The sequence below is a fragment of the Bufo bufo genome, chromosome 3 (assembly GCF_905171765.1).
Source record: "Bufo bufo chromosome 3, aBufBuf1.1, whole genome shotgun sequence".
Taxonomy (NCBI): domain Eukaryota; kingdom Metazoa; phylum Chordata; class Amphibia; order Anura; family Bufonidae; genus Bufo; species Bufo bufo.
This window is the reverse complement of record NC_053391.1, coordinates 31,864,735-31,877,289: the sequence shown is the minus strand read 5'-3', so window position 1 is coordinate 31,877,289 and position 12,555 is coordinate 31,864,735. Positions and strand designations below refer to the sequence as shown.

General features: G+C 42.7%; 1 protein-coding gene across 1 annotated transcript; it reads right to left on the bottom strand.

Annotated features, from left to right (window-relative positions):
• Positions 1 to 583: 583 nt before the first annotated feature.
• On the bottom strand, positions 584 to 10,438 carry TFF1 (trefoil factor 1). The gene is made up of 4 exons (XM_040423031.1): positions 10,316 to 10,438; positions 5,950 to 6,022; positions 5,614 to 5,808; positions 584 to 1,317 (listed from the first exon to the last, which is right to left on the bottom strand). The coding sequence occupies exons 2-4, from the start codon at positions 6,005 to 6,007 to the stop codon at positions 1,061 to 1,063; spliced, it is 510 nt and encodes a 169-aa protein (XP_040278965.1). The 5' UTR covers positions 6,008 to 6,022; positions 10,316 to 10,438; the 3' UTR covers positions 584 to 1,060.
• Between the last annotated feature and the right edge of the window lie 2,117 nt (positions 10,439 to 12,555).

The following is a 12,555-nucleotide window of genomic DNA, read 5'->3' as shown; positions in this document are numbered from 1 at the left end:
CTGATCATCTAATGTGTATGGGGGGAGGGGGCTTTCTGACTCTCTGACTACAGTAAAAAAGTCAGTAATCCATTAATGATATTTTAAAAATGTAATAAAAATTTAATATATATTTTTTTAAGTATACAAAAAACTAAATGCAATTAATTAATCTAAAATACATTTTTTATGGAGTATACTTTACAGAAAAAACCACACACATCTGACCATAACAACCGGGATAATTCATTTATTAGGGTAATCAGTGTAAAAAGGGAAAGGTGCAAAAAACAAAAGAAAAAAAAACAATGTCAGAAACTGCTGCTTCCTGTTCTCACACCACAAAAATTGTCATAAATTACACAGTAATTTGCATGTACCAGTGAAAGACATTTTTTATTAGCCCCTTTCACATATGTCTTTCTCTTTTCCGGTATTGAGATCCGGCAGAGGATCTGAATACCGGAGGAAAACTCTTCCGTTTTTTCTCGGACACAATAGAAAACGGATCCGCCCCCCATTGACTTACAATGGTTTTAATGCCGGATCCGTCTTGGCTATTGCAAAGATAATACAACCGGATCCGTTCATAACGAATGCAGCCGGTTGTATTATCGATAATGGATGCGTCTTCGCTGATCCCTGCCGGATCATGGAAAAACGCTAGTGGGAAAGTAGTCTTAGTGTGTGGAGGGGTTGTCCAGCCATTAGAATTTTGTTGAAAAATCAGAAAGGTTTAAAAACAAAATTGTGATATTCAATGATCTCCCACAGCTCCTGTTCCCACAGTTTCCAGTTCTCCACTGATCTCTTCTTGACACGCAGGAAATGACTGCTCAGCCAATCAACCGTTGCAGCAGTGACCAGTCACAGCCAGCGATTGGCTGAAAAGTCATTTCCTGTGTGTCGAAAGGGAACAGGAAGTGGGGACAGGAAGTATGGAAACAGGATCGGGGTGATCAGTGATTATCACATCTTTTTGTTCATTCTAACTCCTTCAAGGGCTTTAAGGGAACGTTTCTGTAGATGAGTATGTCTGGTATTATTATATTACCTTTACCTCTTATGTATTCTGCTATATTTATATATCAGACATGGTAGCAATGGTAGTAAGTAATACAGATATTAGACAGATGTAACTGGGGTGACTCCAGAGAGGTCCAACGCTGCTTGATAGGGTGGTGTTCATTGGGGGCGTTATGGACAGAGGCTCTTCTGCCATTCCTATGCCAACGTTTCCATATGGTGTGGTCTGGTTAGTGGTATTCACTGGGCCAGTAGTGGTCAAAGGCTTTTCTGCCATTCCTATGTTACCAGCATGTGAAGCATTCATCGTTCCTATCAAGATAACAACAGGAGAGAATAATGTCAGACATGACCCAAATCCTGACCCATCCTGACATGTGGTAAATCCAGTGACCCACTGCCGGTTTTCTTAGGGATACTGATAACAGTAAACCGGAGATAATCTAACCCTCGCCATTTGTCAGTCTACAACAGGGATGCACAACCTGCGGCCCGTGGCCCGCATGTGGCCCCCAGAGCCATGGTTTGCGGCCCCCGTCCTGCTGGGCAGAAACACAGTTGATCGTGCACAATTGCAGAGTTACAGCTCCTGCCCTTGCACTGTATCAGGAGCAGGATGGGTCCCCGGTTGTCAGAAACAGCGGGGGAGCCGAGGAGAAGGCATGAGCAGTGTAACAGCGCTTCCGCCTTCTCTTCAGATCGGTGAGAGGCGCACCGAGCAGTTTAGACCCGGCAATCACGTGATCACCGGGTGTCAGGGGCAGAGGAGTACAGACCCTCACCAGCTCTGCCCTGTACAAAGCCTCGCCAGGAGGCTGGTTTTCCCTGTAACTGGGGCTCCTTTGGATGCTCCAGTTACAGTGGAAATAGTGCAAAAAAAAAATGTGTGTCCCCATAGGTCTTTTATGGACCTTTTGGGGACAAATTATGTGGCAAATACTGTATATATAAAAAGTTTTAAAAAAAAATAAAAAAAATTAAAAACACAAAAATATATATATATTTAAAAAAAATAAGAAAAGTTTTGCAAAAAGATGTAAAGTAAAAGAAAACAATAAAACAAACAAATATATTTTAAAAATAAATAATAAAGTGATGATAAAAATACAAAATAAATAAAATACAAATATGTGTAAAATAAAAAGTCAGTGTCCCCCAAAGGTCTTTTTGTAGCAGAAATATTATTTAAAATATAAGTTACAAAAAAAGAAAAAATGGTAAAATATATAAAAGAAAAAAACACCCACACGAACCAAAACCATTACAATTATCACCCCATTCATGTAAAACTATACATATTGTATAATAAAACGATCCAACACATATAGGGAACTAATTATAATAATTTGCATATTTCAATAATAATGAGCTATAGTTTGAATAAAATGACTTTTTTTTACGGTTTCCCCTAATAAAACCAAAAAAATATTTTAAAAATCATGTCATAAAAAGCTGCAAAAGTTATTTTGGTAGTCCAACAAATAAAAAAGTTACAAGTGTTTGAACCATGTGCGCTAAATCACAAAAAAAGTGACTGGTCATTAAGGTCTTTTCAGGCCTGGTCATTAAAGGGTTAACCAACGAGTGCTTTCCCACCTAGTAAGGCCTCATACACAGGACCGTACCGTGGTCTGCAAAACACGGATACCAGCCATGTGTGTTCTGCATTTTGCGGAACGGAGTAACAGGAGTGCTGTCCTACGGCCCCTTCGAAGTGAATGGGTCTGCATCCAAACCACAAAAAATGTGGCTTAGATGCGGACTAAAGCATTGGCCGTGTGCGTGAGCCCTCAGGGAAAACGCTTACTGGTTATTGCAGGGCACCTACAGTATAACTGGGGTAAGAACCAGTGAGCGCCGTCCTCTGCAGTGAAGGAAAGGCTCATTGGCAGAAAGGAAACGTCGCCACTTAAAGGTGTCTCCCAGTAAAAATAATTTTTTAACAAGTTCCTGCAGCACGGTCTCTGAAATAGAAGATTCCTACTTTCCTGCTCCGCGCTGCTCTCGCTGTCTCCATCTTCCGCTCCCGGAGCACCTCTGCAGCAAATGACTGACTCAGCGGTGAAACGCTGCTTGTGTCCAGGGAGCAGGAGAGTATGAATCTTCTGTTTCAGGGCCATGCTGCGGGAACCTGTTAAAAATCTTTTTTTTACCGGGAAATCTCTACATTCCTATTACACTGCACGATATTCGGGAAGATTCCTGGAAACAAGTCTTCATAGGAACGCTCAATCCTGATGTCTGTCCGGTATAATCGTGCCGCTGACCAGCTGATAAACAGGGAATCGGCTGATTTGCATATTTTATCAGGATGAAAGATGTACGATAATCGTGAGCACATCTCACCGTGTAATCAGGAACGTGTTACCGATAATCAATAGAACTGAATGAAAAAGCATGATTGACGAGCACTGATTAACTTTTTTTTTTTTTTTTTGCGGCCCCTTAAAATAGAATGATGTGACAATGCGGCCCCTAGACCAAAAAAGGTTGTGCACCCCAGGGGTACAGGAGTCATGACACAAAAAGTCTAGTTCAAGAGTTAATGTAATGTTTCCATTTCTAGTACTTTCAGACCGGACAGAGGAGGGGGAGGCTGCTGCTGCGGCCAGCTGTCTTACAGCCAGATGCAGGAGGCACACGACTGATCTCCTGGGATGCAGAGAGATTTCTTCATATTTTTCTCAGTTTGTTTAGGTGAATCAATTTTGGGATACTTATTTATTTTTTATTTTTTTGTGAATTTATGTTTAGCGTCTCTGGAGGACCCAGCACCTCCATACATTATGCTCTTTGCCTAAAAAAAAGCCAGTTAGTATTTTAGGCAGGTGCTAGAACTTTTTGTCTATTATTTATGGAATATTTGTCCTTGCCCTGGCTCTTGTTCTGATTCCTGTCTAGATTTCCTTCCTGGGCACTGAAATCAAACATGTCTGATCTGTCGTCAGTGGAGAGTCCAGGACACTTGGTTGGTTCACAAGACGTTCATCGAACATGTATGGGCACCTCCTGTTCATTACTGACCCAACCTGCCAGACTCCTGATCTCATCTGCCAACTACATGGCATAAGTCCTGAGATCATATGACTATATGCTGCCAGCTCCCTGCCATGACAACTGATTCTTCTGCCTTTCTATTGACAGCTACCTGCTGTGACTGCTGGGGGCTGCCTGCTCACTAAAGCTATCTGCCATATCTATTGGGCTCACCTAATTGTATGCCACAACTAACTACAGAGCTAATCTGTTGTCTATTGGCAGGTACATTTACTGGGGTCATTCCACTGCAATGTGCCACCACACCTGCCCAGTACATTGACATGCCATCTACTGGGCTCAGCTACTTGTTTACTTCTAGCTACATGCCGCGTGTACTAGACTGCCTACCATCCCACCATGGTGGCATGGCTGTTGGGTTCCCACCTTCCGCGCAGCATGGCTAGAGGTCACCATGGCTGATTTGAAGGAAATGTAGACAGTAATGAGAAAATCTCTGTACCAGCCATGTGCCCGCTCCTGCTCCTCACTGTCCTGTGTCTGGCTGTAAGACAGCTGGCTGCAGCACCAGCCTCACTCCTCTGTGCTGTCCGAAAATGCCCGAAAAGGAAACATTACATTCATTCATAGACCCAGCCACATCTTCTTTCCCCTGCTGCCATCAAATAGCCAACAGATGTCTCCACCACAAGGTCCAGAGATATTCCTGTCCTTATCCAATCATTGGAGGACTGTGGACAGAAATAATCAGAGCCGAGTCTGCTTCCCTATCATTTACTTGTAATCCTCTATAACCAGCTGCCAACCTCCTTGTGACACTAATTATGGCATTTAACCTAGAAAATTATTCTCATAACATTGGGAGTGGCAGAAAGTGGGTGCAGTCATGGCACAAGGACATGATACTTTACAAAACGAGACTGTTACGGATGACTAAATAGTGTCCTATAGGAAAGAGCTCCCTCTGCTGGTTAGTATATCTCACTACACCAGGTGCTGATGGATCACCCTTAAAGGGGTTGTGTCACTTCAAGCAGGCTTTAGCTCAGGGATGGCCAACCTGCGGCCCTCCAGCTGTTGTAGCACTACAACTCCCAGCATGCCCAGACTGTCTACAACAGCCATGCTCAACCTGCGGCCTTCCAGCTGTTGCAAAACTACAACTCCCATCATTCCCGGACAGCCTACAGCTATCAGCCTACAGAAGGGCATGGTGGGAGTTGTAGTTTTACAACAGCTGGAGAACTGCAGGTTGGCCATCACTGCTTTAGCTGAATCATGCTGGAGGATGGCGGGACAAATCTCAAAATCGGTGGCAACAGGGGAAGCTAAACTTTGCAGGATGCATGGCACCAAGATCCCAAGCAAAAATGTAAACATGGAAAACTCATGTTTTTCGCCAGTCAAGAAATTAAAGGGGTCATCCAAGAATAGAAACACTTTCTTGCTTTCTTCCAGAGACAGCACCACCCCTGTCCGCAGGTTGTGTGCAGTACTGCAGCTCAGTCTCATTCACAGCTGGGCTGCACTAGCAGATACTGTATGACCCATGAGTGGCGCTGTTCCTGGAAGAAAGCAGCCATGCTTTAAACATTTAATGCCACCCTTTACCATTTCCTGGGTGTACAGATGTCGTCCTTTGGGTCCCAGTTTCGGTCGTTGTAGACGGCTGGGGAAAGTAACACCAAAAAGCTTCATTGATACTCGAGTCGAAGCAGCATCCTCTCTCCACACAGGTCTCCCTGGTTATGCCCTCTTGGCCGCAGTTTTTCCTCTCTTTCGGCTGCAAGGTGCACTGGGCATCAGCTTGAAAAATGTTACAATGAAAATATTACAATGTAGCAATTTCATCATTTCTGTATTTACTGTAGAGACAACGGAATAGGGGGGGGGGGGGGTGACGTAGTGAAACACCCGTACAGTACCCATGCAGTAAAGTATACTTACCCAACTGGGCCACAGAGAGGATGGTGAATGTGAGGACTGATAGCGCCCGCAGAGACATTGTTATACTGGTAACCTAAAAGAAAAATGCATCAAAAACGTAGGAAACTGGCGATCTACTGACAGACGCACATACAGCGAGCAGACCAGAGAGGTGTCACCTCTCCTCACAGGTCTGTTTTAGTACATTTTCCCTCTGATTAGCCATTAACCCTTTAAGGACGCAGCCAAGTTTAGTACTTAAAGGAGTATTGGTATTCCGGTCCAAAGGATAGGGGATAACTATCAGAGTCCTACTGCTGAGGTCCCCCCCATCATGAGGAAAAGTACCCTGTCCCCCGCGGAGCACCATGAAATGTAGAGAGCAGCAGGTCGAGCATGCTCACTGCCTTCCGTTCCAGAGACAGCGGAGTACAGAGCTGTTTCACTATTTCCGGAACTCCGATAGAAATGAACGGAACGGCAATTTGCACGTCCGGCTGCTCAGCTCATTTCAGTGCCCTTTGAGGGATACATGGGACCCATTCTTGTGATTGGTGAGGGTCCCACCAATCTAATAATTATCCCTTATCCCGTGGATAGAGAATCATTTTAAAAGTCAGAATACCCCTTTAAAGCCTGATTCACACGTCCATGTCCGTGCTTAAATCCATGAGAAGGTGGTCAGTGATGCCTTCGTGAAGATGTCCGTAATGGATCCGTGTTGTTGTCCATGTGTCATCATCCGTGTTTCCCTGACACTGCACAGCTGAAAAATATCTGTGAAACACGGATGAAACATGGGTGGCATCCGTGTTGCATCCGTGGCTTTCCCGGACCCATAGACTATAATGGACTTGATGGATCATTGAACACAAAAAACACAAAATAGAGCCATGCATCCGTGCTTAAAAAAAAAAAACGGACCCACGGACCGTGCTAGAACACTGATGTGTGAACGAGGCTTAATGCTCTGCAATTTTTAATTTTTCGTTCTCCACTTTACAAAATCCATAATTTTTTCCATTTTTCCATTGACATAGTCTTAAGGAGGGCTTGGTTTATGCGGGGAGATTTGTGTTTTTTAATAGTACCATTTTGAGGAACCTCTATTGTATTGTATAACTTTAAAAACATTTTTTTGGGGGGTGACAGTGTAAAAAACGTGATTCCACCAGTGTTTTTAGAGTTTTGTTTTTACAGCATTCACCGTAAAAATGTGCCCCTTTATCTTTATACTTTTCCAAAAATGAAAAAGCTCTTTAAAAAAAAAAATATATATATATATACAGTACAGACCAAAAGTTTGGACACACCTTCTCATTCAAAGAGTTTTCTTTATTTTCATGACTATGAAGTCATCAAAACTATGAATTAACACATGTGGAATTATATACATAACAAACAAGTGTGAAACAACTGAAAATATGGGGCTCGTGGAGAGAACATCATGGTTTGGGGTGGGTGGAGGGGCATCATTCATTGGAACCGGAGGAGGGGGCATCATAGTTTATGGCTGGTGGAGAGGGCATTATAGCCGGTGGAGGGGCATCAGAGTTTGGGGCTGGTAGAGGAGACTCCATGGTTCGAGGCTCATGGAAAGGGCATTATAGCTAGAGACTTGCAGAGGGGTCTTCATGCTTTGGAGCTGGTAGAGGAACTGGTAGAGGAGGCATTATGGTTTACAGCTGGGCATTATTGTTTGAGGTTTGTAAAGAGGTCATCAGAGTTTGGGTGTAGGGGGCATCGTGGTTTGGGGTGGGTGGAGGGGCATGATAGTTTGGGGTGGGTGGAGGAGGCATTATGGTTTGGGGCTGGTGGATGGGGCATCATGGTTTGGGGCTGGTGGAGGGGGCATCATAGCTTAATACTGGTGGAGGGGGCATCATGGTTTAGGGCAGCTGGAGGGGACATCATGGTTTAGGGCTGGTAAAGAAGACATCATGGTTTGAGTCTGGTGGAAGACATGGTTGGAGACTTGTGGAGGAGTCTTCATACTTTGTGGCTGGTGGAGAGGTCATCAAGGTTTGGGGCAGGTGGAGGGGGCATCATTGTTCAAGACTGGTGTAAAAGGCATTATGGTTGTGGGGGGGGGGGGTCATCATGCTTTGGGGCTAGGAGGAGTATCATGGTTTGGGATGGAGGGAGGGGCATCATTCATTGGAGCTGGTGGAGGGTGTATCATGATTTATGCTGGTGGAGAGTGAATTATGGTTTGAGGTTGGTGAAGAGGTCATCAGTGTGTGTGGCTGGTGGAGGAAGCATCATGGTGTGTGCTAGTGTAGGGGACATCCTGGTTTGATGCTTGTGGAGGAGGCATCATGGTTTGTGGCTGGTGGAGGTGACATCGTGGTTTAGGGCAGCTGGAGGGGGCATCATGGATTGGGGCTGGTGGAGACGTCATTGTTTGGGAAATGGTGGAGGTGGAAACACGGTTTGATGCTTTGCTGAGTCAGAGCGTGGGGACTCCTTGCAATTATTGATGTGACAATGCAATCTAGGGTGAATCAGAATATTTTACAATACAATATAAGAGCTGAGTCCATGACCTCAAGCTGAAGGTATGCTGAAATTGTCCCAAAGCAGACACATAAGTCAACTGAAGAATAGAGGGAAAAGAAGATGTGTCTTTTGCAATGGCCAAGTGACTGTCCTGACCTCAACCCTAGGGCTATACTGTGCACACAAAGCATCCTAAAAATGCTGATGAACTGATGCACATTTGATCAGAGGAATGGTCTAAAATTCCTCCCCAACATTGTGCAGATCTTATTTTCAGCTAGAGGAAACATTTGGTGGAGGTGACAGGAGTATTTAGCACCTGGTCCTCGGCTTCATCTAGGGTTATGTCATAGAAGAAGTCAGGACTAAAAGACAGAACTCTGGGCATTACAAGAAGGGCTGGTTTTAGGGGTAACAATCTGGATCCCCATTTCATTTCAGGGGGTCTTTGAAGACAGGAATCTCTAGAAAAATCTAAAACCACCAGTATTATTTAGGGGTGTATGGTGGTATTATTTGGGAATTGATTTGCATTATTATGTAGGTGCTATATTGCAGTATTATGTTGACTCTATAATGCAGTATTATGTGAGCTCTGAGTCTGTACGGAACATTTGTGTGGGCTCTATACAGAATGTGTATGTGGGCTCTATAAGGCAGTATTATATGGGCTCTATATGGCAGTATTATGTTGGCTTTATAAGGCAGTGTTATATGGGCTTAATATAGAAGAATTATATAGGCTGTATTATATGGGCTCTATATGGCAGTATTGTGTTGGCTTTATAAGGCAGCATTATATGGGCTTAATATAGAAGAATTATATAGGCAGTATTATATGGGCTCTATGCAGAATTGTTATGTGGGCTCTTTAAGGCAGTATTATATTGATTCTATGCAGAATTGTTATGTAGGCTCTATAAGGCAGTATTATATGGGCTATGGGCTCTATATGGCAATATTATGTTGGCCCTATAAGGCAGCGTTATATGCGTTCAATATAGCAGAATTATATAGGCAGTATTATATGGGCTCTATACAAAATTGTTATGTGGGCTCTTTAAGGCAGTATTATATGGGCTACTATGGGCTCTATATGGCAATATTATGTTGGCCCTATAAGGCAGCGTTATATGCGTTCAATATAGCAGAATTATATAGGCAGTATTATATGGGCTCTATACAAAATTGTTATGTGGGCTCTATGAGGCAGTATTATGTGGGCTCTATACAGAACTTTTATGTGGGCTGTATAAGGAAGAATTATATGGGCTCTATATGGCAGTATTATGTTGGCTTTACAAGGTAGCCTTATATGGGCTCAATATAGCAGAATTATTTGGGCACTATAAAGCAGTATTAAGTGGCTCTGTATAGAACTGCAGTATTATATGGGATCTATAAATGGCATCAATATGTGGTTTCTATAAGGGAGACTTACAGTATGTGGGCTCCATAAGGCAGTATTATGTGGGCTCTATATAGCAGCATTTTGTGGGCTCTGTATGGCAGTATAATGTGGGCTCTATATGGTAGTATTATGCAGTCTCTATATGGCAGTCATGTGGGATCTGTTATATGAGCTCTATATAGCAGCATTTTGTGGGCTCTATATGGCAGTATTATGTGGGCTATTTAAGAAAGTAATATTTGGATGATGCTTATTATTTGGTCAATGGCGATGTCATGATGCCTGTATTATCTTGGCACTACATGGCAGTATTATGTGGGCTATAATTATGTGAAAAACTGTCTTAAAATAGCAAGCTGGGGTTTAATTTGCTTGTCGACCAAGACCCCAGCTTTTCAATGTGTCCCTGAATACAAATATATATATATATATATATATATATATATATATATGAATATCAAAGAATAGAAAACATACCTCCAGCTCTCACAGGTGTTACTTCTTGGGTGTTCGTCTCAATTATGATGAGTTGATGCCCGAAACCAGATAAGATGATGTCTTCTTAATTTATGCCACTAGGATCCATCTGCCACCGGGTGAATATAATGGCAGAAATGAATACAGACAATATCTTATTAACGCTGGATGATGGCTATCCACGCCTTGCTGATTATTGCCAGTAAAACCTGTTTCCATTGAAACGCGTCCATATTACAACACAACGAGAGAGTTTGCAGAATTAATGATGGGTTTTAGAGCTCAGATAGATACTGGGTTGTTGAAGGAACCCGCAGCTGGCCTGCGGTGTCTATGGCCAACCGTGTCTGTGAAGGACACATGGAGGAAAGGGGGCGTTTGGTCTGGGGTCTGAATTAATTTAGGGGTCTGGTCCAACTGAATTAATTTAGGGAGCCGGGGTCTGAAATAATATTGGGGTCTAGTTTTGAGTCCGACATTATTTTTGGGTATGTTTTGCGGTCTAAAATTATTTTGGGGTGTGGTCTGATGGTCTGATTTAATTTTGAGGTCTGGTTCTGGGGACTGAATTTTTTCTACTCCGGTCTAGGGTCTGAAATAGTTTTGTTGGGTCTGTACTAATTTGGAGGTTATATTTTAAGGACTTTTTTTTTATTTGTAGTCTTGTCTGGGGTCTATTTAGTGGTTTGGTCTGATGTCTAAGTTAATTTTTAGTTTATTATATAAAAAGGACTGGGCACACCTTAAGGTATTGGGTCACTAAATTTATTTAATAGACTTACAGTACTATATTCTAATGTGTGGAATATATAATATACTAGATTATGATAAAATAAATAAACATATATCTGACAATTCTAAAGGGCGATCTCACAGCAGAGGTGATTGAGGTGATGTAACACCCATGGCTTGCAATAACTGGAGATTGCTCCTAAAAAAACATAGCACTGCAAATATTACAATCCATCCAGAGGCATACATACAACACTAAACTGATCAGTTAAAAGCGCTTGGTACTTGTAAATACACTAAAAAAATGTTTCAATCAATGCATTTTCACTTAAAATAGTGGCATAAGTCAATTATAGCAGCATACTTTGATTGTAGCAGCAATATTGGCAACAAAGTATCAAGATGACTCAAGTTCCTCCAAATGCTAGCAATAAAAGTTTCAAGACAACTCAAATTCCTCTAATTGTTCCGATGAACATTAAAAAGCTGGATCAAAAACAAAGTTTTCAGTATTATTCCCAATAGTCAGCAGTAACATATTGGGATGGCTATATCCTAAGCCGGACTTGTTGTAACAGTGGTGTATAAGTTGGCACAGTAGTGTACAATAGTAGGGGGCAGAGTCCCGCTATATTACTGACCTAGCGGCGTCCCGCTTTAGGTCAGTGTTAGAGCTTATAGCAATTCAACCGGCTTTTTGTGTTGAAACGGTCTTACCGGTGTTGGAAACTTCTGCCGCCCGATGTTGAAAGCTTCTGCCGTCCTGCGGACCTCTCTCCGGTCTCCTCCTTCAGTCCGGCAGGTAGTGTGTTCACCGCGTCGGTTAGTCACTGCATGTGAGCCCGCTTGTTTGGATCCGGACTCCATCGGACTGCCACCTTTCATGCAGAGTTTTTAAATCGGGTTTGACACTATTCCTTTGTTCGGTCGATGTGGTGCACTCACATATGCTTTGGGGGGGGTCTGACCAGACGCGTTTCGGGGGTTGAAATGTCCCCTTCCTCAGTGGTCATTGTAATATTTGCAGTGCTATGTTTTTTTAGGAGGAATCTCCAGTTATTGCAACCCATGGGTGTTACATCACCTCAATCACCTCTGCTGTCAGATATATATTTATTTATTTTATCATAATCTAGTATATTATATATTCCACACATTAGAATATTGTACTGTAAGTCTATTAAATAAATTTAGTGACCCAATACCTTAAGGTGTGCCCAGTCCTTTTTATATAATTTTCTAGGCTTCGCATCGGCAGTGGGGTGACACTGCGGGACTGTGGGCACCCTGTTTGGTGGACCAGCAACCCTGTGCATCCTACTAACATACGATATAAATTTTTAGTTTAGTTAATAAATTAGGGTATGTCGCCTGTATTCGTCTAAATTCCTTTTTGGGTCTGGTCTGGGGTTTGATGTCGCCTATGTTCTAACTATTACTTGGAGGTTGTAGCTATAGGGGGAAGACGTAGCAGCTGCACTTGGACCCTGGTTCCTTAAATGGCTGCT

What these genes read in the sequence shown, in the direction of transcription:
- TFF1 (XM_040423031.1), bottom strand. Translation starts at nt 6,007, where the DNA reads ATGTCTCTGCGGGCGCTATCAGTCCTCACATTCACCATCCTCTCTGTG. An exon ending in CCTCTCTGTGGCCCAGTTGG is followed by an intron (nt 5,809 to 5,949) that starts GTAAGTATACTT and finishes ACATTTTTCAAG; the next exon opens with CTGATGCCCAGTGCACCTTG. An exon ending in ATCTGTACACCCAGGAAATG is followed by an intron (nt 1,318 to 5,613) that starts GTAAAGGGTGGC and finishes TTATCTTGATAG; the next exon opens with GAACGATGAATGCTTCACAT.